Below are 25,474 nucleotides of genomic sequence, written 5' to 3'. Positions count from 1 at the left end.
TCCTCTTGAACTCAGATTTGGCTATGGCTGTGAAACGATAGGACTTCCCAGGCAACTCAGTGGTAAAGAATTCGTCTGAGACGCAGAAGATGCAGGAGATGCCACAGGTTCAATCCTTGGGTCAGGAAGATCCCATGGAGGAGGGCATGGCAACCTACTCCAGTGTTCTTGCCTTGGAGAATCCCCTGGACAGAGGAGCCTGGCAGGCTCCTGGCAGGCAGTCCATAGGGTCGCAAAGAGTCAGACACGACTGAAGGGACTGAGTACATACAAATGTGAGGAGTTAAGAGAATTTAAACTAGATTTTAGGCACCCTCTGAACCGTGAAGACAGACTCAGATCCCTCTTCCCCAATTCCCGTCCTTCAGAGGGGGATTAGTTTCTCCTGGACATTCTATGCAGGGCAATGGCATCAGAAGGTGACTAGAAGAGTGATGGGATGCTTATCTATCTTTGGCTTAACTATGTATCTCACGATGATAAGGTAGTTATGGCAGAGTTACATATCAAACCTTTTGTCCAGCGAGATTCCACTTGCCTGTTCAAAATGGTTTTTGAATCATTGCAAGCTTTAAACCAAAATATCCCATAGTAACTACCTGGTATATGAAGATGGCTGGGGTTAGGCAGGACCCCAAGACACTTTGGCAGTGATAAACAGTTGCAAGATGGATACTGTGTTTCCTTCTGTCCTTCATCTCAACCAAGTTTAGGCCATTACAAATACAACTCTAAAATAAGTATCCCTGAAGTTTCCCTCTTTATGGTGGTTCATCTCATCAAAAAGACTTTAAATTTCTTTCTGGAAAAAGTCATTCTTTTTATTCCAAGAAGGATTCTTTTTCTCTAGTGAAAGGCAAGAGGAGCTAGCGAAGCATTATGGAAAGGTTGTCCTGTCACTCAACCATGCAATGAAAGAAAAAGCCACTACCACTATTTACATCAATGAGACTTATACCAAAATTAACTCAGAGAAGAAAGAACTAGAATTGCAAAAAACATATATTCAAGAAATAGAGGAGCAAATAGAAAGAGAAAGAGCAGAATATTTGAAGAAAAAAGAAAAATTGACTCAAGAGGTAAGTGGTATGACTTTTTTTAAATAGAGAATTGTACAGAATTGAAGCCGGATATGAGAAATAACATATTTGCCCTTGAAGAGAGCAGGCATTCCCATGGTATCTTCTGCAGGAATAGAGCAGAGGCTCCAGGATACTGGAGCCCATGGGGGAGATGTTTGATTTGTACCACCTTCTCGGTTCATGGGAAAGAATGCGAGTGATAATGATGGCAACACTGGGGTGGCCCCTTGCTTATATGCAGCCCTATGGGAAGTAGGGGTTTGCTTCTGTGTCATTTGGTTGTCTTTGACAGTTCTGAGGCCCTGTTTCTGTAGTAGGATCAGTGAGTTCAGCTCTGCTGGAACTGATGCAGAAACTTGGCCTCTATGCACTATCACCGAATTGAATCTTGGAAACAGAGTTTTGGGTGAAGTAGAAAAGAATAGCTTTATTGCATGGCCAAGAAAAGGTAACCACACTGGACTAATGTCCTCAAAATTATGTATCCTAAGCCAGTGAGGGGGGAGTCTTATAGTCAAGGGAAGGATTGCAGGCAAGGATCAGGGTGCACACAGGGGTCTGCATTCCTTCAATCCAGAGGTCATCTGGCCTGGCATCAGATGGTCTTGTGATGGCTTCTGTGATTCTCAAGGTTATTGAACTGTGACCTTCTCTCTGAAGTGAAAAATGCTTCAACAAGTAGTTAATTAACATCTTTACTTGATGAGGACTCCAGTTCTGAGTAAGAGCTCAATGATATTGCTATGTTTATCCCTTGAGGAGGAATCACATCCTTGCCTCAAGGCTCCACTATTGTTTCCTGACTGCTCCTCCCTTGTTTCTGCATCTCCTCCCTTCCTTGATGCAGCAACTGTTTGAACTGCCCTTTGGAACCCAGGGAAAGTCATGGAAGCTGTTGAGTTCAGTTCAGTTCAGTCACTTACTCATGTCCAACTCTGTGTGACCCATGTACTGTAGCACACCAGGCTTCCCTGTCCATCACCAACTCCCAGAGTTTACTCAAACTCATGTCCATTGAGTCGGTGATGTCATCCAAACATATTCTCTTCCCATTCTTCACCTGCATTCAATCATTCCTAGCATCAGGGTCCTCCAGTGAGTCAGTTCTTCCCATCAGGTGGCCAAAGGATTGGAGCTTCAGCTTCAGCATCAGTTCAGTAGCTCAGTCATGTCTGACTCTTTGTGACCCCATGGACTGAGCATGCCAGGCCTCCCTGTCCATCACCAACTCCCTGGGTTTACTCAGACTCATGTCCATTGAGTCAGTGATGCCATCCATCCATCTCATCCTCTGTCCTCCCCTTTTCCTCCCACCTTCAATCTTTCTCAGCATCAGGGTCTTTTCAAATGAGTCAGTTCTTCGCATCAGGTGGCCAAAGTATTGGAGCTTCAACTTCAGCATCAGTCCTTCCAATGAATATTCAGGACGGAGTTCCTTTAGGATGGACAGTTGGATCTTCTTGCAGTCCAAGGGACTCTCAAGAGTCTTCTCCAATACCACAGTTCAAAAGCATCAATTCCTGAGAGCTCAGCTTTCTTTATAGTCCAACTCTTACATCCATACATGACTACTGGAAAAACCATAGCTTTAACTAGACAGACCTTTGTTGGCAAAGTAATGTCTTTGCTTTTTAATATTCTGTCTAAGTTGGTCATAACTTTTCTTGCAAGGAGTAAGTGTCTTTTAATTTCATGGCTGCACTCACCATCTGCAGTGATTTTGGAGCCCAAGAAAATAAAGTCTCACTGTTTCCACTGTTTCCCTATCTATTTGCCATGAAGTGATGGGACTGGATGCCATGATCTTAGTTTTCTGAATGTTGAGTCTTAAGCCCAACTTTTTCACTTTCCTCTTTCACTTTCATCAAGAGGCTCTTTAGTTCTTCACTTTCTGCCGTAAGGGTGGTGGGATCTGCATATCTGAGGTTATCAATATTTCTCGCTGCAATCTTGATTCCAGCTTGTGCTTCCTCCAGCCCAGTGTTTCTCATGATGTACTCTGCATATAAGTTAAATAAGCAGGGTGACAATATACAGCCTTGACGTACTCCTTGTCCTATTTGGAACCAGTCTCTTGTTCCATGTCCAGTTCTGACTCTTGCTTCCTGACCTGCATACAGATTTCTCAGGAGGCAGGTCAGGTGGTCTGGTATTCTCATCTCTTTCAGAATTTTCCACAATTTATTCTGATCCACACAGTCAAAGGCCTTGGCATAGTCAATAAACCAGAAGTAGATGTTTTTCTGGAACTCTCTTGCTTTTTTGATGAACCAATGGATCTTGGCAATTTGATCTCTGGTTCCTCCGCCTTTTCTAAATCCAGCTTGAACATCTGGAAATTCACAGTTTTTGAACTATTGAAGCCTGCCTTGGAGAATTTTCAGCATTCCTTTACTAGCGTGTGAGATGAGTGATATTGTACGGTACTTTGAGCATTCTTTGGTGTTGCCTTTCTTTGGGATTGGAAGGAAAACTGACATTTTCCAGTCCTGTGGCCACTGCTGAGTTTTCCAAATTTGCTGGCATATTGAGTGCAGCATATTCACAGCATCATCTTTTAGAATTTGAAATAACTCAACTGAAATTCCATCACCTCCACTAGTTTTGTTCATAGTGATTCTTCCTAAGACCCACTTGACTTCTCATTCGAGGATGTCTGGCTCTAGGTGAGTGATCACACCATCATGATTATCTGTGTCATGAAGATCTTTTTTGTATAGTTCTTCTGTGTAGTCTTGCCACCTCTTCTTAATATCTTTTGCTTCTGTTAGGTCCATACCATTTCTGTTCTTTATTGTGCCCATCTTTGCATGAAATATTCCCTTGATATCTCTAATTTTCTTGAAGAGATCTCTAGTCTTTCCCATTCAATTGTTTCCCTCTATTCTTTGCATTGATCACTGAGGAAGGCTTTTTTATCTCTCCATGCTATTCTTTGGAACTCTGCATTCAAACGGGTATATCTTTCCTTTTTTCCTTTGCCTTTCACTTCTCTTTTTTTCTCAGCTACTTGTAAGGCTTCCTCTGGAAACCATTTTGCCGTTTGCATTTCTTTTTCTTGGGGATGATCTTGATCATTGCCTCCTGAACAATGTCCATTGTTCTTCCAGCACTCTGTTTATCAGATCTAGTCCCTTGAATCTATTTCTTACTTCCACTGTATAATCGTAAACGATTTGACGTAGATCATACCTGAATGGCCTAGTGGTTTTCCCTACTTTCTTCAATTTAAGTCTGAACTTGCAATAAGGAATTCATGATCTCAGCCACAGTCAGCTCCCGCTCTTGTTTCTGCTGACTGTATAGAGATTCTCCATCTTTGGCTGCAAAGAATATAATCAATCTGATTTCGGTATTGACCATCTGATGATGTCCATGTGTAGAGTTTTCTCTTGTGTTGTTGGAAGAGGGTGTTTGCTATGATCAGTGCATTCTCTTGGCAAAACTCTTTTAGCCTTTGACCTGCTTCATTCTGTACTCCAAGGCCAAGTTTGCCTTGTTACTCCAGGTATTTCTCGACTTCCTACTTTTGCATTCCAGTCCCCTATAAGGAAAAGGACATCTTTTTTGGGCGTGAGTTATAGAAGGTCTTGTAGGTCTTCATAGAACCGTTCAACTTCAGCTTCTTCAGCATTACTGGTCAGGGCATAGACTTGGATTACTGTGATATTGATTGGTTTGCCTTGGAAATGAACAGAAATCATTCTGTCATTTTTGAGATTGCGTCCAAGTACTGCATGTCAGACTCTTCTGTTGACTATGATGGCTACTCCATTTCTTCTAAGGGATTCTTGCCCACAGTAGTAGATATAATGGTCATCTTAGTGAATTTCACCCATTCCAGTCCATTTTAGTTAGATGATCCTAAAATGTCGATGTTCACTCTTGCCATCTCCTGTTTGACTGCTTCCAATTTGCTTTGATTCATGGACCTAACATTCCAGGTTCCCTTGCAATATTGCTTTTTACAGCTTTGGACTTTATTATGTCACCAGTCACACCCACAACTGGGTGTTGTTTCTTTGACTCCATCTCTTCATTCTTTCTGGAGTTATTTCCCCAGTGATTTCTAGTAGCACATTACGCACCTAACGACATGGGGAGTTCATCTTTTAGTGTCCTATCTTTTTGCCTTTTCACACTATTCGTAGGGTTCTCAAGGCAAGAATACTGAAGTGGTTTGGCATTCCCTTCTCCAGTGAACCACATTTTGTCAGACCTCTCCACCATGACCCATCTGTCTTGGCCCTACATGGCATGGCTCCTAGTTTCATTGAGTTAGACAAGGCTGTGGTCCATGTGATCAGATAGGTTAGTTTTCTGTGATTGTGGTTTTCAGCCTGTCTGCCCTCTGATGGAGAAGGACAAGAGCCTTATGGAAGCTTCCTGATGCATCTTGTTCTGATGGGCAGGGCCATGCTCAGTAAATCTTTAATCCAATTTTCTGTTGATGGGTGGAGCTGTGTTCCCTCCCTGTTATTTACCTGGGTCCAAACTTTGGTGGCCATTAATGAAGATAATGGCCTTCAAAAGGCCGTGTGCACGCACTGGTACACTCAGTGCCCCAGCTCTGCAGCAGGCAACCCACGCCTCTGCGGGAGACTCCTGGACACTCCCGGGCAAGTCTCAGTCAGTCTCTTGTGCGGTCACTGCTCCTTGCTCCTGGGTCATGGTGCACACAAGGTTCTGTTTGTGCCTTCCAAGAGCCTATTTCCTCAGTCTTGTGTAAGTTAGGCAGCTCTATGGTGGGGTTAATGGGCGACCTCCTCCAAGAGGACTTATGCCATCCCCAGGTCTGCTGCACCCAGAGCCCCTGCCCCTGTGGCAGTCCCCTGCTGACCTATGCCTCTGCAGGAGACGCTCACAGTTCTGTCTCAGTCTCTGTGGGGTCTCCGGATCCTGGTGCACACAAGGTTTGTTTGAGCCCTCTGAGCATCTCTGGCGGGTATGTGGTTTGATTCTAGACGTGATTTTGCCCCTCCTACCGTCTCGCTGGGGCTTCTCCTTTGCCCTTGGTTGTGGAATATCTCCTCAAAGTCACTCCAGCACCGCACGGCTGTTTCGGGTAAGGGGTGGGGATTTTCAGAAATTTGGTCACTGCCCGCTTTCTGGCTTCTTATGGTCAGCTTTCAAATTGTCCTGGCACTAGTGGGTGTGTCATTTAGCATATGCTAATATATTACAATGAGCATATAAAGAGGCTCGAGGTCAACTGAAAGTCAAATTTTCTGCCATCCTGGGCCTATCTGGTTTAACCAGTTTTTGTAGTATCCTGTTTTTCTCCATGGCTTTGTCCCCTGCCCTCTTCGTTCTTGTCTCAATTTAGTTCTTGTGATTGTTTCCATGATGCGTGCAAAGTTGCTTCAGTTGTGTCTGACTCTTTGTGACCCTATAGACTGTAGCCCGCCAGGCTCCTCTGTCCATGGGATACACCAGTTATGAGTACTGGAGTGGGTTGCCAAGCTCTCCTCCAGGGATCTTCCTAATTCAGGGATCGAACCCACAACTCTTACATCTCCTGCATTAGCAGGCAAGTTCTTTACCACTAGCACCACCTTTTTTTCATGATAAAACTATTCATAAGTTCCAGTTAGGTCTGAGAGTTTTTATCCTTTAAAGCACCTGTGTCTTCAGAAACAGTTTTACACGAAAATCATGGATTGCTTTTTTTTTTTTAAGTGTAAATAGCTCAGCCTTAGTCATCCTCAGAACAGGTGCTTTGTGAAGTCATTGACAAGCGGTCCCTTGGGCAGTCTGCAACCACTAACCAGAATTTGTAAAAGTTGAGCTCCATGAACCTTTTCAGGGGATGAAGCCATTGTTAGCCTGCACTGCAGTGCTGGAGTCAACTGAAATACATGGCTCCTGTCATCAGGCTAGACCTTGCTTGGATTTATTGTTATTACAGTGAAATGGTGTCAGAATAATAAGAACCAAAAGGCATTTTTCCTCCTTTCTTTCTCTACCTGCAACAATGCTGGGAGGACTTCATTTCACCCACTGTTTCCAGCCCTCTGCTGGACTTTCTCTCTGAGCAGTCCAGAACTCCCACTCTGGAGGGGCTCACTGAAGTTACAGGGGTAAAAAGCAGGATGTGTCTGCCTGGGCACAGCTGGAGGGGTGATGTGTAGGTGAGGAGGGAGGGGAGCCTTGTCTTTTTTTTTTTTTAACTTCGCTGGGGCTGAAACAACGGTCAGTGGTGGCCTGAGTACTACTGACATTTGCCCACCAGAAGGAAGACTCCACCAGGCAGGGATTTTGTCTGTCTTTTTGTTGCTGAATTCTAGCACCACGATGGGTGCCTGGCATACCTTGCATGTAGTAGGCACTCTATAATATTACTGTATTGAATGATTGAGTTTCTAACTTTATTTTAAGCCCTAGAGAGAAGTTTCCACCCTCTCCCATCCCTTCCTATTCTTTAATATAAAGAATATATTATATATAATATATATTTTATATAAAATTTTAAAAAGGAAGCCCAGAGGGAGTTCAGATTGAGAATTTGAGAACATGATAGGTTCTCCTTCCTTTTGTGGATAGTGTTTCTCAGTCAAAAGCACTAGTTAAATGAATAAGTGTGGCTTTACAAAAACAGGTAGTGGCTGGATTTGGTCAACAGGTAGTAGTTTGCCTACCCTTGGTTTAGTGCCCTGGGGGAAAAGGAAAAACATTAGAGTACTCAGAGGCAAATAGCAAAAGCCTTGACTCAAACTTGCTTAAATAGTAAGGCCATTTATCATCTTACACAATAAGAATTCCCAAGGTAGGGGAGACTCCAGGATTAGCTAATTCAGTGGCTCATCCCTCTTCCATCTTTCATTTTAAGGCTGGTTTCCCTCATCATCACAAGATACCTGCCGGTGACAACTGGACTGTATGCTTCCATATTCACGTAGAAGAAGAAAACCTTTCCCAACCAGGGACATAAGTCTTCTTGCCAGGTTAAGATAGTGCCCACCCCAGAACACTAATGGATCCTCAGGGAATGCATGTACTAGTGGTTTAGACCAGCTGCTAAGCTGCTGCTAAGTCACTTCAGTCGTGTCTGACTCTGTTTGACCCCATAGACAGCAGCCCACCCGGCTCCCCCGTCCCTGGGATTCTCCAGGCAAGAACCCTGGAGTGGGTTGCCATTTCCTTCTCCAGCTCCTGAAAGTGAAAAGTGAAAGTGAGGTCGCTCAGTCGTGTCCGAATCTTAGCGACCCCATGGACTGCAGCTCCCCTAGGAGGGTACAACTACCCTTTTGGGACAGAGATCTTAACATGGTAAGGAAGCAAAGTTACCTTTCTGACACCTCAAGGTCTTATGTGCACAGGAAGGGCATTCCACTGGTCAAGTCCCAGTTCGGGGCATTTGACCACTGAATATATCTTAAGGCATAGCCACAAAGCATTTCTGCCAAATACTGGGTGCTTTTGAAACACAAATAAATCAAAGTAAGAATCCTCTAGCTCTCGGGGCTGGTATGGGTGACACAATGATAAGTTATTCAGGGCTGTAAGCTGCCCTACCTTCAACGATTTTGGTTTTGGTCTGTTTTATTCCTTATTAAGTAATGTGAATTTAAATTTCTGAACAATTCTTAATTCATTCCTTTGACTCTCCTAATGTGCTGTAAATCTGTTTTTTTATTTTATATATTGTTGTATTTTACCAGTAAATTTTTTTACGTTTTTATGTTTTACTAGTAAATTTTAGAACAAAAGCTACTTTTATAATTTGCTTTTAATGATCATTGATTTATTGTAACTCTAAATTTACTAGTTCAACATTTCATAATTACAATTCAGTCTTTCTGTGATTTATTATTTTTCCTTCGATGCTTCAAGATAAGCCCAAACCTGGTTGTTTTAATTTGGTAAAATACTTGGGTTAAATATGGTATACGTAAATATGAATTAGGTTGGCAAAATTTTTTTAAAGGCTTCCCTAAGCTTTGTTGTCATCTTAAGCTTTATGATTGGTTTATTATGTTTATTAATACAGATTGAAGAATATAAAAAACTCTGTGAACTTAAGAGAAAGGAAACTTTTGCAAAGAAGAAAGAATTGGATAAATTAAGGCTTACAATGACAAAAATGAAAGAAACTGTTACTACAAGCACAGTGGTAAGAAAAACTAAACTGGTTTTTCATGCCTGACTCCAGACATCTCAATATACACTGCCTTAAACATAGCAGGAGTTTTTTTTAAAAAAGGAGTTGATTTTAATTCATCTTCATGCCATTCTGGGGAGAATGTTTTGAGCATGTTAACGTTTTCTGGCATATTATTTAAACTGTCATAGTGCAGTTATGTTTTCTTCAGGAACATGATGGAAAGAAGTAAGTTTGGAATGCCTTAGGTATAAATTGCATTTAATGGGCTGCCCAACCCAGAAATTGGACCCAGGTCTCCCTCGGTGCAGGCAGATGCTTTACTGACTGAGCTACGCATGAAGTCCCTTTAATGGGCCAAAGTACTATAAAACAGGTTTTAAAAACACATATAGAACTGACCAAATGCATACAGAACATTATGTAATGTTTCTGTGAGGTTGCTTTATTCTACATAACAAAGTGAATAACCATCAACAGGTTCCTTATTTCTGAATATGTGATAATCAAACAGAATTTGGGTTTTCCATTTATACTGAGTACAAGAACATTAATATGCACTTTTACTTTTAAAAATTGATAACATTGATTGAAAAAGCCAGTACTGTGATAGTACTTTAAAATGAGGATTATCCTCATTTTAAAGATGAGAAAACTGAAGCTTCTGGAGGTGACTATAGCTGAAGAGGTCAATGTTAATACTACTTCTGTTAATTAAAATAGAAACACCTGTAATCTATCATAATTAGTTGAATTCATGAGTCTTTAGTGATTTCTTCTATCTGTTTTGAATTGTTGTTGTTTAGCCACTAAGTCGTGTCTGATTCTTTGTGACCTCATGGACTGTGGCCCACCTGGTTCCTCTGTCCGTGGGATTTTCCAGGCAAGAATACTGGAGTGGGCTGCCATTTACTGCTCTAGGGGATCTTTCCCATCCAGAGATTGAACCCACATCTCCTGCATTGGCAGGTGGATCCTTACTGCTGTGCCACCAGGGAAGGCCTCTATCTGCACTGAGAATTACATGTAAAACTATATGGGGCAATAGTAATACTAATATATATATAACATTTCTTATTAGAATGTTCAGTTAATTCCATTTATGGGGTAGTTCCGACCATTATGGGCTTTCCTGGTGGCTCAATGGTAAAGAGTCCGCCTGCCAATGCAGGAGACATGGGTTTGATCCCTGGGTTGGGAAGGAAGAAATGGCAACCCACTCCCAATATTTTTGCCTGGAGAATACCTTGGACAGAGGAGCCTGGTGGGCTTCAGTCCACGGGGTCACAAAGAGTCGGACACCACCGAGTACCCACGCTTTTTTCCTTGACCATTATAATTACAATACATCCATTATGACATCCAATTACAAAACATTAGTAAAACAAAAATTTTCTCTGCCTACAAGATCATTATCTGTTTTTTTTCCAAATATCAATGCAATAAGGAAGCATGAATCTAGCTAGGCTCAAAGGAGAAGATGGGTTGGATAAAACAGATTTTATCTATATGCCTAAGTTCATATATTAGGGCCTCATAAATTATGTCACACACATCACTTAACTTGGAAAAATGAAGTATATGTTCCTTAACCTGCACTCCAAAGATCTCCAAGGCCAAATAAGACAAAGCTTGAGGTGTCAGGGGTACTTACCTCAAGTGTCTCTCTCTCTTTAGTTGCTAAGTCGTGTCCGACTCTTACTACCTTATGGACTATAGCCCACCAGACTCCCCTGTCCATGGGATCCTCCAGGCAAGAATCCTGGAGTGGGTTGCCATTTCCTTCTCCAGGGCATCTTTCTGACCCAGGGATCAAACCCGGGTCTCCTCCTCTGCAGGCAGATTCTTTACCGACTGAGCTGGAAACCCAGTGCCTCTCTACCTCTCCCAATCCACCCCACCCCAGCTTACCGGTGGAGAATCGTGTTTAAAGCACAATGGCGGTATCACAGGGGCTTCCCAGGTGGCTCGGCGGTAGAGAACCAGCCTGCTAATTCAGGAGACGCAGGTTCGATCCCTGGGTCAGGAAGATCCCCTGGAGTAGAAAATGGCAACCCCCTCCAGTATTCATGCCTGGAAAATTCCACAGACAGAGGAGCCTGGCAGGCTACAGTTCATGGGGTCTCGAAAGAGTCAGACATGACTGAGCATGAGCTTCACATACATATCAGAGAAACCTGCGTCTGAATCTTGGCTTCACTAACCCAGAGTTTCCTCGTCTATAATATGGAGGTAGTAGGACTGCCTACTTCAAAGGACTTCTGTGGAGAAAGAATGGGGTCATGCCTATAAGGCTTTTAGCTGAGTGCTTTGTATTTGGTAAACTTTGTTGTGGTTGATGTTGTTATTTCCTGAGATTAGAAAACAACATTTTGGCTATGAACTTGAGACTACTGGGAATTTCAGGTTCACCTTCATGTGGCACTTTTGGTTTAGAAAACTCTGCAACCAGGTCAAGTTAATGTGATTCTGACAGAAAGGAGAACAGTGTATGATTCTCAAGGTGCCCTACAGTCCAGGGTGGGGAGGTTAGAGGGCTAGAGGAAAGGAATATCAGGCTGGATGGGCCTTGAGCATAGGCTCACTAATCCTGATGATCAGTCGGAGTCCCTTGGACAGTCTACTAATTTTTGATGGCAGTTCTAGGGTTTCAAACTCCTGTTAACTCTGGAACTATAGTCCACAAGTTCGGTCATATGAGTACTTTAGAGAAAAAAATGTAGTTTGGGGGGCTTTCACTCACTTGTCTCACCTGGCATTACTGAGAGTGCCTCTACACCCCTGACAGGTGTTCTCTGACCCCACATTGGTGTGCAGGATTGGGGGAAGTTAAATCATCTGCCCAGGATAACTGTATGCAGAGAGTAATTAGCTGTTTGATTAGCTTTTCTCTCAGTTCCACTTTCCCTCACAAGTGGAAATGCAGATCCAAGCTCCAATAAATTTGCCTTCCCTTTTCTTTTACCAAAACTGTGTTATAAAAATATGTTTCACTATGAATTTTCTTCATTCATAGTTCTTTCTTTTAATTATGCTAACATTTTTTTCATCAGACCCAATTTTTCCTTTTCCAAAATGCTGATCAAGTATTAAGAAAAAATCTTCAGCGTGAACATAGCTATCAAATAAGGCAAAAGACCTGATTTGTTTTGACTTTTAAAATAATACTCATTCCAATATCCTGGAATAACAGTATTTTAAATAATTATTAAAATGTATATTTAATTTTTTAAATGGTAGTCAAGATGAATTCATGTCTTTAAAGTTTTTTTTTATAGTTCTTACATTCCTATTGCTGTAATTCATTTCTCTCCCTCCCAAATTTTGTTTTTTGTTTTGTTGTCTTGGTTTTCTTTTTGTTTTCTTTTCTGATGATTTCAGGATTATTTCTGTCTCAGTTTGTTTTATAAAGAAGCAAGTAATATAATGATTGATTTTTATTTTAACTAAAGGCACCCCGAGTATAAAAGATGAATGGATGATACATGAATATTTAGTGAGTTGAACTGCTGTCATGAGTCATTTGGTGATTTATTGAATTTTCAACAGGTTCTTAGTGATCACAATTTAGAGCTAGCACGACTACAGGAATCAATAAGACAGTGGGAAGAAAAGGTTGAAGACATGAAGAAATCTTGTAAGATCCTGGAGGATAAAATGTAAGGATAATTCTTTATTTTCACTAAAGCATTTCTAGATGTGATATTACTTTCATTAGAAAACTTTCTCTAATATTAGATGAAGATTATATTCTCTTAGTTTACTAAAGTTTCTGTGATTTTCAGCTTTACAGAACCACATCTTCATTTTGAAATTAACCAGTTTTTCAGATGATTAGGAGAAGCAATTGAGGGTGATGTGTTTAATTTAGGAAGAGGGAGGGATTTTGGGGTATGGATTATCCTCATTTCAGTTCCTTACTCCCTATAAACAAATATGCCCCTGGAGGAAGGCGTTGCCATAATGCTACAAACTCACCTAACCATGCTGTTACAATTATTGTTCATAGTCAAAGAGGACTTGCAGAACTTATTGAGAAAATACAGGGAAGCCTCAAGGCATAAATTTACCCAAGGAACGGAAACCAGAAACATTAAGAAAATATTCCTTCCATTTCAAGGGTCACAGCCTTTGCTTCCTTCTATGATTCTCTTTATCTACATGCTGTGTTGTCTTCTAAGCATGGCCACTCTAAACACTGTGAGTTTACCTGGCACAGGTTCATCTACTTTAGAGACTAACAGATTCTCCCAGGAGAATTCCCAGATTTCCCAACAAACACTGTTTAGCTCAGCTCTGGACAGGAAGGTGAGGTCTTTCAATATAAATATGGCTTCTGGGCTTACCCCTAGGGTTTGCTGACAGTTTAAAAGACAAATTGTGGTCTGAACAGTTTCCAAAAAGACATGTAATTCCACATATAGAATCTTATTATAATATGACTCTTTTCTACATAGGTTTGAATGTATTGCACTTAAAGTTATATCTCTAAAATAACAATTGTACCACAGTGCTACTCTACCATCAACAGTCCATAAAATATGCAATAATCTCTATTCTCAGTACTAGATTTGAAAACAGAAAGTTCAAATAACACAACAATTAAAAATCAGAATAAAAAAAACTTTTTCTTTGACAAAGTTAGTTTTAGTTGATATCTATTTCTTAAATACCAGGCAGAAAATCATCATGAAAAATTCAGATTAGCTCTTAAAATTATTTCTAGGGGTTATCATTAAAAGCCTTGCTGCTACACTGATGAAAAATTTTAGATTTTTAAGCAGTTTTCATGTTAGTTAACTAGTTTTAAAAGTGTGTTCCAGAAGGAAATGGGTGGGGGGCTTCCCTGGTTGGCTCAATGGTAAACAATCCACCTGCCAGTGCAGAGACACAGGTTGGATCCCTGGTCTGGGAAGATCCCACAGGCCGCGGGTAACGAAGCCCACGCACCACAACTATGGAGCCTGTGCTCTGGAGCTCGGGAGCCGTCACTACGGAGCCCACATGCTGCAGTTACTGAAGTGTGTGTGTCCTGGAGCCCATGTTCTGAAACAGAAGAAGCCCCATGGTGAGAAGCCTGCGCATCACAGCTAGAGAAGGCCCTGCTCACCGCAACCGGAGAAAAGCCAGCACAGCAGCAAAGACTCAGCACAGTCAAAAAGAAATAAACAAAATAAATAAAAATGTTTTTAAAAAGAAGGAAATGGGGATCCATTGATCTTTCATTTTGAATGGCTCACCTTTTTATTTTATTTTTTTTAATTCCAGTTTTTTAAGAGTTTTCATGTAGAATCTCACTGAGAAAAAGTGCTTTTGACTAATCTGGTGATTAAGGATATTTACCTCCCCAATTTTTATTAATAAAACTTTACTTTTTCCTCTTTATTACTTAGCAAATTAAAAGAGAATTCTCTGTAGTTTTATTTTCTCATTTAGTTCCTTTTTTCTACCTTTGGTGGTAGAGAGAAGCAGCTCAGTTCTTGTTTGGTGAATTTAAAGAATCAAACTGTTATTTTTATAATATCTATAAGATTCTTTAAATTAAACAAGAAACTAAATAATTTGCATAGGTTATCTTCTTACTGATATGTAAGTCTTAATTCCCCGTCCACCATGAATTCTTTAACTTGCAAGCTCATCATCTATTTTGAGGTCAAAATATTGAGAAAAAACAAAAATTACTCAACTCCAAGTTTAAATTAAATATGTGGAATTTTCATTAAAGTTAAATTAATTTAAATTCTTTATGTGGACAGTTAAGAATACTAAAATTCACCACAAGTCCACGGGAGGCACTGCTAGTTTAATCCCTCTTCTTTATTATTATTAATATCCAGAATGATGTATTTGCATAATAAAAGGCAAATCAGTACCTATCTTTCTAAATTGCTATGACCTTTCTTTGTCATTGAGCTGGTTATCAGCACATGTGAACTGAGAGATTAGAAACTAAATATTCTACATAAATGACATCCAATTTGTGACCCAAAGTATATACTTACCGTTATAGTGCAGGAGGCTGTAAACAATTATAGATGCTTTTTTTTCTTTAAAGTGCTGAGTGGTTTCAAAATTGTCAAGGTTACCAATGACTTTCATCCTGCCAAATTTCAGTGACTGGTCCAAAGTTTTTGAATTTTTAATAGAATTTGACACAGATGCTTACTTCCGTCTTCTTGAAATGGTTTCTTCATTTGGCTTCCCCAACATCACCGTCTCTTATTTCACTTACCACACTGCTCCTTCTCAGGACCCTATACTTGTTCCATTTCTTCTTTCTGCCTCTAAATTTTGGAGTTCTCAGTCATTCATCCTCTATTCTGTACTCATACTCTCCATACATGACTTCATTCAGTCTCATTCTTTCTGTACCTCTAGTGACTTCCATATTTATATATTCAGCCCTGACTTCTAAATGCATATAGTCTGCAGTTTATTTGACCTTAGCACTTGGAAAGTTGTAAGTGATAGTTTCTCAGTTGTGTCTGACTTTTTGTGATCCTATGGACTGTAGCCCACCAGGATCCTCTGTCCATGGAATTCTCCAGGCAAGCATACTGGAGTGAGTTGCCATGTCTACTCCAGGGATCTTCCTGACTCAAGGATCAAACCCAGTTCTCCCGCATTGTGGGCAGATTCTTTACCATCTGAGCCACCACACTTGAAGGATATCTCAAATATACATGTCCCAAACAGAATTCTTAATTTCCCATCTCCTTGAAATAGCTCTTCCTTGAGTCTTCCATATCACTGTTTACCTAATTACTCCAGTCAAAAAACTAGAAGTCATCCACCATTCCAGTTTTCCTCACTACCTAACCCTGACCCAACTAGGTAACTAACCTAACCTAACCCTAATCCAACTCTAACTCAAGCCAAATCCAAAGTCTTGTCCTATTGCCTTCATCTTCAGAGTATATCCCCAGTCCAACTACTTTTCACCAGCTCCACCACTACAGCCTCAGTCTGAGCCCCCATTATCTCTTCTGGACCCTTGCCATAGACTTCTACATAGTCTGTCTGCCTGTGCTATTGTCTTTCTTTACTCAGTAGCCAGAGTCATCTTTACAAGATGTGAATCAGTTCCTGTCATTCCTTTCCTTAAAAAGTCCTCCCCGGTTTCCTGCAAAATAAAATCTGAACTTCTACCTTGTTCTCAAGACCCTATGTGATCTGGGCTGTGTCTATCTCTTCAGCCTTCTCAAACTCCTGTCTTCATCAGATACACCAAACATGTTCCTGCCCAGGTTATTATCACCTGCTGTTTTTTCTATATGAAAAGCTCTTCCTTAAGGTCTTCACATATCTGGCTCCTTCTCATCCTTCAGGTCTTTTGCAAATTATTCCAAGAGGTGTTCCCTAATCACCTGTCTACACTAACATCATCATTCTCAGGATTTCTCTATACTTTACCCTACTTCGTGGTCTTTGGATCATTTAATACTATCTGAAATATTTTTTTTTTGATAAGTTGCTTCTATTCTGCCTACTTCACTAGAGTGTAATTTCCATGATGGTAGAGACTTTGCCTGTGCTGTATCTCCAGTATCTATATCACCTTCAAAGTGTAGGTATTCAAAAATTGCTTCTTAAATTAATATATAAATAAATATTAATACATCATATCAAAAGACTAAAATTTTTGTTTATTTTAATGAATAGTAAATAAATATGTTGCATAGGGAGATGGGGGCTAGAAGTTTCTGATATCATAAGTAAATGTGGTTTTTCTGGAAAACATGTCCTAATAGGAATTTATTTGGTTTCCTTTCATAGGCTTTTTTTTAAGAATAACAAGGAAAAACTGGATGATTCATCAAGTTCTGAAAAAAGTGAATTATTGCTGAAGATAAAACAGGTAGGAAGATAGAAGTGATGGTTTTAAGATTATAATTAATTTTTAGTTAACATTTTAAGTATGTGTGAAAATGTGAAATTTTCCAAAGATGGTATTTTCATTAGCTAATAATAATCAAGATCACTCACAGTGACTGATTTAAAGATTTGATCAGAAAGCTGGAAGAAAATAGTGAAAATCACCTAAGCTAAGCATTAAAAAAAAAGTTAAAAAAAAAAAATTAGGATAGTTTAAGAGACCTCTGGGACAGCATCAATGTGTTCTAGTATTAAGATTATAGGGGTTCCAGAAAGAGGAGAGAGAGAAAGGGGTAGAGAACATAATTGAATAAATAATAGCTGGAAATTACCCTAACCTGAGAAAGAAAATAGATATCTAAGTCCAGGAAGGACAGAAATTCCCAAACAAGATGAACCCAAAGAGGACTACACCAAGACACATTGTAATGAAAATGGCAAAAAAACAGAGACTCTTAAAAGAAGCAAAAGAAAAACAACTGGCTGTATACAAGGGAACTCTGAGAAAACTATCAGCTGATATTTTAGCAGAAGCTTTCTAGGTCAGAAAAATAGTGGCATGATAAATTTAAAGTGATGAAAGGATAAAACCTACACCCAATTCTCTACCTGACAAGGCTGTCATTCAGATTTTAATGAAAGATGAAGAGTTTTGTAGATAAGCGAAAGCTGAGAGTTCAGCAGTACTAAACCTACTTTACAAGAGATGTTAAAGGGGCCTCTCTAAATAGAAAAGGCCATAGCCAGAAATATGAAAATTATGAAAGGAAAAATTTCACTGGTAAAGGAAACCATACAGTAAAGGTCAACCACTTATAAAGCTAGTGGGAAGCTCAAAATATAAATGCAGTAAAATCATTTATCCACAATAAGTAGTTAAGTTATACAAAAAACAAAAAGATGGACAGTATTATGTCAAAAATATTAAATGTGTAGGGGTAGTAAAAATGCAGAGTTTTTAGAATGTGTTCAAACTTAAGATCATTAACTTCAGTTCAGTTCAGTTCAGTCCCTCAGTTGTGTCCCACTCTCTGCGACCCCATGAACTGCAGCATGCCAGGACTCCCTGTCCATCCCCAACTCCCAGAGCCTACACAAACTCACGTCCATTGAGTTGGTGATGTCATCCAACCATCTCATCCTCTGCCATCCCTTTCTCGTCCTGCCCTCAATCTTTCCCAGCATCAGGGTCTTTTCCAATTAGTCAGCTCTTCGCATGAGATGGCCAAAGTATTGGAGTTTCAGCTTCATCAGTCCTTCCAATGAACACCCAGGACTGATCTCCTTTAGAATGGACTGGTTGGATTTCCTTGCAGTCCAAGGGGCTCTCAAGAGGCTTCCTGACCTGCATACAAGTTTCTCAAAAGGCAGGTCAGATGGTCTGCTATTCCCATCTCCTTCAGAATTTTCCACAGTTTATTGTGATCCACACAGTCAAAGGCTTTGGCATAGTCAATAAAGCAGAAATAGATGTTTTTCTGGAACTCTCTTGCTTTTTCAGTGATCCATCGGATGCTGGCAATTTGATCTCTGGTTCCTCCGCCTTTTCTAAAACCAGCTTGAACATCTGGAAGTTCATGGTTCATGTATTTCTGAAGCCTGGCTTGGAGAATTTTGAGCATTACTTTACTAGCATGTGAGATGAGTGCAATTATGCGGTAGTTTGAGCATTCTTTGGCATTTCCTTTCTTTGGGATTGGAATGAAAACTGACCTTTTCCAGTCCTATGGCCACTGCTGAGTTAACTTCAGTTCAGTTCAGTTCAGTTGCTCAGTCGTGTCCGACTCTTTGCAACCCTGTGAATCACAGCATGCCAGGCCTCCCTGTCCATCACCAACTCACGGAGTTTACTCAAACTCATGTCCATCAAGTCGGTGATGCCATCCAGCCATCTCATCCTCTGTCTTCCCCTTCTCCTCCTGCCCTCAATCCCTCCCAGCATCAGGGTCTTTTCCATTGAGTCATGGAGGTGACTCTTTGCATGAGGTGGCCAAAGTACTAGAGTTTCAGCTTCAGCATCAGTCCTTCCAATGAACACCCAGGACTGATCTCCTTTAGGATGGAGTGGATGGATCTCCGTGCAGTCCAAGGGACTCTCAAGAGTCTTCTCCAACACCACAGTGCAAAAGCATCAATTCTTTGGTGCTTACCTTTCTTTATAGTCCAACTCTCACATCCATACATGAGTTAACTTAATCACACGTATATAAATGTTGTTATGTGTATGAAGTGAAAGTGATGGTTGCTTAGTCATGTCTGACTCTTTACGACCCATGGACTATAGCCTGCCAGACTCCTCTGTCCATGGAATTCTCCAGGCAAGAATACTGGAGTGGGTGACCATTCCCTTCTCCAGGGGATCTTCCTGACCCGGGGACTGACTGCATTGCAGGCAGATTCTTGAACCATCTGAGCCACCAGAGCAGCCCTGCTATGTGTATATGTCATGGTAACCATAGACAAAAAATTTGTAATAGATGCACACGAGAGAGAGTAAGGAATCTAAACATAACACTAAAGATAGTAATCAGATCACAAGGGAAGAGAACAAGAGATGAAGAATGAACAAAAAACTACCAAAACAACCTGAAAATAATCAGCAAAATGTTGATAATACACGTTGCTGTTTTAGCGGCTAAGTTGTGTCTGACTCTTTTGTAGCTCCATGGACTGTAGTCCACCAAACTTCTCTGTCCTTGGGATTTCCCAGGCAAGAATACTGGAGTGGGTTGCCATTTCCTTCTCCAGGGGTTCTCCCCGACCTAGACCCAGGGATCGAACCGCATCTCCTACATTGGCAGGAAGATTCTTTACCACTGAGCCACCAAGGAATAAATAAATATCTATTAATATTTACATATTATCATATTACATTTTACATTTATCAATATTTACATCAATAAATACATATCTATCAATAATTGCTTTAAAGGTAAATGGAAAATATGCCAATCAAAGATATGGAATGGCTGATGGATTTTTTTTTTAATGTCTATATATGCTGCTTACAAGAGACTAGCTTCATATCTAAAGACACACTCAGACTGAAAGTGAGGGTGTGGGAAAATGTGTTCAGTACAAATGGAAACAAAAAGAATGCTGCCCAAAAAAACCTGTTTGGATTTTGACTGGGGTTGAATGAAATCTGTAGATCACTTTGGGGAGGGTTTTGCACTTTTACAATACTGAAGTTTCTAGTCCTTGAATACAGCATATCTTTCATTTACCTTAGGTCTTTTTTGTTCCCTTTGACTTAATTATTCAATTTCACTATGATATGTCCAGGTTTTTCTTTTTGTTTATCCTGCTTGGGATTTATTGGACATCTTAAATCTGTGAATTGCTGTATTTTATCAGTTCTTCAAAATTTTCAGCCGTTATCTGTTCATGTATTTATTTTGTCCTGTGCTTTTTCCACTACTCCAATTCTATGTACACAATCATGTGTACTAATAAAATATCCTCTCTGTTTCTTACTTGTTTTTCTCTGGTTTCTAGTTTTTGTCTCCCTTAGCTGCATTCTGGGGTGAATGGTCTCATTTCAATTCTTAATTTGGCTTTTGTATTTTTGAGTTGGTAAATTTTCAACTCTGCTTTGTTACTCTTCATTGTTTCTGAATCCTTGCCATATTTGTCAAGCATGTCTAGGATTTCCTTGGTCATAATAAATACAGTACTTCTGTATTTCAGTGTCTATTTCCAATGTCTGGTATTTTTGTAGGACTATTACTGTTATCTACAGTTTCTGCCAGTTTTTGTTCATGCTGTCTTGTTTCCTTCTGTTCCTGGTAGGAAACTGGACAGTGTTCTTCAAAAAAGGCATTTGTAGAAACAATTTGAGGTATAGGATGACAGTATATTTCTCAGATGCAGATTTTATTCACTTTTGTCAGATACCTGGGATGTTACCAGTTCTAAACTTTCTAAATCCACCTTTAGGTTCCCTGGTGACTGAAGTCATGCTTGACCATGCTTCAGGTCAGTTCTGTTCAGTCACTCAATCGTATCTGACTCTTTGTGACCCCATAGACTGCAGCATGCCAGGTTTCCCTGTCCATCACCAACTCCTGGGGTTTGCTCAAACTTATGTCCATCAAGTCAGTGATGCCATCCAACCATCTCATCCTCTGTCGTCCCCTTCTTCTCCTGCTTTTAATCTTTCCCTGAGTGCTTTCCAATGAACTTCAGTTTTTCACATCACGTGGCCAAAGTATTGGAGTTTCAGCTTCAACATCAGTCCTTCCAATGAATAATCAGGACTGAGTTCCTTTAGGATGGACTAGTTTGATTTCCTTGCAGTCCAAGAGTCTTCTCCAACACCACAGTTCAAAAGCATCAATTCTTAGGTACTTAGCTTTCTTTATAGTCCAACTCGCACATCCATACATGACTACTGGAAAAAGGGAATGATTACCCACTTCAGTATTCTTGCTTGGAGATTTCCATGGATGAGTAACCTTGCAGGCTACAATCCATGGGATTGCATGAGTGAGTGACTGACCATGCTTGTTAGCTTTTAATTCACTTTTTTTTCAGAGAGTAAAGCTCTTTGGGATCCCAGACTAAAGTGGTGGGAGGTTTTATCAGGTTTAACACCTGGATGAGCTCTAAGTATTTACTTTTGTCCCCCATGTCAAGTAAGAGAACCAAACCTCAGTTTCCAAATGATTTCTTCTATATTAATAAATGTCCTCAGAGTAAAAGGACTTTCCTGGTCATAAAGAATCTGCCTGCAATGCAGGAGATGTGGGCTCAATCCCTGGGTCAGGAAGATCCCCCTGGAGAAGGAAATGGTAACCCACTCCAATATTCTTGCCTGGGAAGTTCAATGGACAGAGGAGCCTGGTGGGCTGCAGGCCATGGGGTCGCAAAAGGTGGACACAACTTAGTGACTAAACTACAACCACCAATATCAGAATAAGAGTTTTCAGTGCTAGGCTTACCAGTCTGGATTTTTGCTTTTTTATAGAATTAGGCCTACTAATTCCTCATTATCTTATTCTGCAACACTTTTTAGATTCCTTTCATCCTGCTATTTCAGTGATCCTTAGCCCACCATTCCTTCCTAACTTTCTTACCTCATTTGAAGCCATTCAGTTGAGACATCCAAGCACCAAGTTCTTATCTCATTCAGAAAATTAATGTTTACTGTCTTTTGTCCTTGAATAGAAATATTTAAGAAAAGGTAAGCATAATATCTACTCAAAGAGGTTTTGAGCAAGAGTTCCTACTGATGATATGTTTTTTCCCCCTTGGTATAATTTATCTTCTGAGAAAAGGACATACAGATCTTGCTGAATGATCCTACTTTATTAAGTCTTATTTCAATGTGAATTATTACTTTATGGCTTCTCATCAGTGTTTATTACCTTTCTATACATTTGTCATATTTGAGGTCCCAAGTGTACAATTACATATCTGATGTGGAAATAAATTACTCAACATTTAAGGCATCGTCTTATATGGGTGTTAATATGCTCAGTGCTCTAGTGAGTTGCCCATCAGAGAAACCATGACACAAATCCTCTACTTCAATTCCTTTTCTTTTTCCTAGATGGCTGAAAAGTTACACAAATGTCATTTAGACAACAAAACTCTACGAGAGAAATTGCAAACAGTTTCCAGGCAATATAAGATTGTCTTAAATGAAGAGGATAAAGTTTTCATGCAGAAACGGAAAATTTATTCTGAGTATGTTTCTATCCATGACCTATACATGACTCAACATACTATAGTTGTGGGTTGCTTCTCTATTTAAGCTTATCCTAGTTTTAAAATCTATCGACAACAGTGAAATATTCTTTATCCAGTCATAAATAGGCCCCAAATTTGCCTCTATACATACTGAATAATGCTTTCCTCATATGGGTCAGATCAAATCCATAAACACCAAACCTATTATTTTTACTTCTACCCCAGATTCTTGGAAGAATAACTGCATTTTAACTCCATAAGACTGCCTAGAGAAACTGTGAGATCTACTGTCATCAGAAACTGGCTCTGCACTTAAATTTCCTATCTCAGAAAAAGATCTGGTCATTGACATAATCCCCTAACCCAGAGACTGGGAAAGTATTCAAGAAAACTCCTATATTTTACCAGGAAGCACCAATGTTTGTCAGTTCCACCTCCCAAATATTTCTCAAATATATCCTGTCCTCCTATCCAACTCCACTGTTTTCACCCCTTTTAGCCTCTTTGCTTTGGTTTGCCTCTCAGAAGTTCTTCCCACTTTCTGTTTTACCACCCCTAACTTATCTATCTCCATCTCGCCAGAATGGCCCCTATGAAACATGACTCTGAGGTCACTCTTTTTCATTAGTCATTGAATTGTTATCACCTGGGTACACATCACTTTGTCCCACTGAGCTATGACAGATCAGCGCAGTTGCTCCATCTTAGCACTATATCCTCAGGATCTTTTCCATTGCTTAGCAGGTAATGGGCATTCACCAGTGTTTTCCTAATGAATTATATTAGTAATAATCCATTACTACACTTAAAATTAAGTCACATGGAAGTGTAATTATGGTGTTCAGGCCCACTTATGTGAAGCTGAATTTATGGTCATTGTTGTAGTATTTATGATACAGAGAGTTCCTACAATCTTTTTATCTTATCCAATTGAATAGCCTACTAAGAATGATACAGTTAGTATTCTTCAGGCAATAACTTCCTTAGATCAATACTAAGTTATCAGTTTGAATCATAAGATGTTCTGGTGACAAATAATTGTAGCCCTGAAACATTTACTACTGTTATTGGTATTTGTCCTCTTCAACTTGGGCTGCCATAAGAAATTATCATAGACGGGGAGATTTAAATGACTGAAATTTATTTCTCATAGTTCTGGAAGCTGGACATCTAACATCTGGGTGCCAGCATGGCCAGATTCTGGTGAGAACTCTCTTCCTAACTCGCATGTAGAAGATGGTCAACCATCTTCTTGCTGTGTCCTCACAGAAGGGAGATAGAGAGATAGAGCTGTCTGGTATCTCTGCTTACGAGGGCACTAGTCTTACCATGAGGACTCTACCCTCATGACCTCATAGAGATCTAATGTCTTCCCAAAGAGCCCATCTTCAAATATCATTTCACTGGGGTCTAAGGCTTCAACAAATGAATTTGTAGGATGACACAATTCAGTCCATAGACGTTTTGAAGAAGATGAGATGCTTAGATAAAGTACTTCCTGTTACAGGCATGTGCATCCTATCAATGTCTGGAAATTTGAACAAAATCGTAAACTTTCCATTATTCACGCTGTAAGTTAGGGACAAAAAATAATCACTGTTCAGAGAATTTCTCATGGGTGCTGCTCACTGGCTTCAGCACTTTACATTTCATTTAAACTCTTATAACCAGTGAGATAGGTATTATGGTCCCCATTTTATGGACAGCGAAACTGAAGCTTATCCATAGGTGAAGTCTCTTTTCAAGGTCACACTGCTAGGAAGAGATAGACCACTATCTAAAGTTAGTCTGATTGCAACACTGAAATACAAAGGATCATAAGAGACTACTACCAGCAGCTCTATGCCAATAAAATGGACAACTTGGATGAAATGGACAAATTCTTAGAAAAGTATAACTTTCCAAAACTGAAGCAGGAAGAAATAGAAGATCTTAACAGAGCCATCACAAGCAAGGAAATCGAAACTGTAATCAGAAATCTTCCAGCAAACAAAAGCCCAGGACCAGATGGCTTCACAGCTGAATTCTTCTTCCAGAAAATTGCAGAAGAAGGTAAACTTCCAAACTCATTCTATGAGGCCACCATCACCCTAATTCCAAAACCAGACAAAGATGCCACAAAAAAAGAAAACTACAGGCCAATATCACTGATGAACATAGATGCAAAAATCCTTAACAAAATTCTAGCAAACAGAATCCAACAACATATTAAAAAAATCATACACCATGACCAAGTGGGCTTTATCCCAGGAATGCAAAGATTCTTTAATATCCGCAAATCAATCAACGTAATACACCACATTAACAAATTGAAAGATAAAAACCATATGATTATCTCAATAGATGCAGAGAAAGCCTTTGACAAAATTCAACACTCATTTATGATTAAAACTCTCCAGAAAGCAGGAATAGAAGGAACATACCTCAACATAATAAAAGCTATATATGACAAACCCACAGCAAGCATCACCCTCAATGGTGAAAAATTGAAAGCATTTCCTCTGAAATCAGGAACAAGACAAGGATGCCCACTCTCACCACTACTATTCAACATAGTGTTGGAAGTTTTGGCCACGGCAATCAGAGCAGAAAAAGACATAAAAGGAATCCAGATAGGAAAAGAAGAAGTGAAACTCTTGCTGTTTGCAGATGACATGATCCTCTACATAGAAAACCCTAAAGACTCTTCCAGAAAATTACTAGAGCTAATTAATGAATATAG

At 39.9% G+C, this 25,474-nt stretch overlaps 1 protein-coding gene across 1 annotated transcript in view; it reads left to right on the top strand.

Moving 5' to 3' along the window:
* The window catches only part of CCDC175 (coiled-coil domain containing 175), a 72,181-nt gene that overhangs the window by 10,743 nt on the left and 35,964 nt on the right, over positions 1-25,474 (top strand). Inside the window, exons 5-9 of the mRNA XM_065940314.1 lie at positions 851-1,079; positions 9,073-9,195; positions 12,733-12,842; positions 16,960-17,041; positions 22,613-22,749. Coding sequence (XP_065796386.1) covers positions 851-1,079; positions 9,073-9,195; positions 12,733-12,842; positions 16,960-17,041; positions 22,613-22,749 — 681 coding nt within the window. The remainder of the gene's footprint in view (positions 1-850; positions 1,080-9,072; positions 9,196-12,732; positions 12,843-16,959; positions 17,042-22,612; positions 22,750-25,474) is intronic.

The sequence above is a fragment of the Muntiacus reevesi genome, chromosome 7, assembly GCF_963930625.1.
Source record: "Muntiacus reevesi chromosome 7, mMunRee1.1, whole genome shotgun sequence".
NCBI classification, from domain to species: Eukaryota; Metazoa; Chordata; class Mammalia; order Artiodactyla; family Cervidae; genus Muntiacus; species Muntiacus reevesi.
The sequence above is the reverse complement of the archived record's forward strand: the minus strand, read 5'-3'. Positions and strand labels throughout refer to the sequence as shown.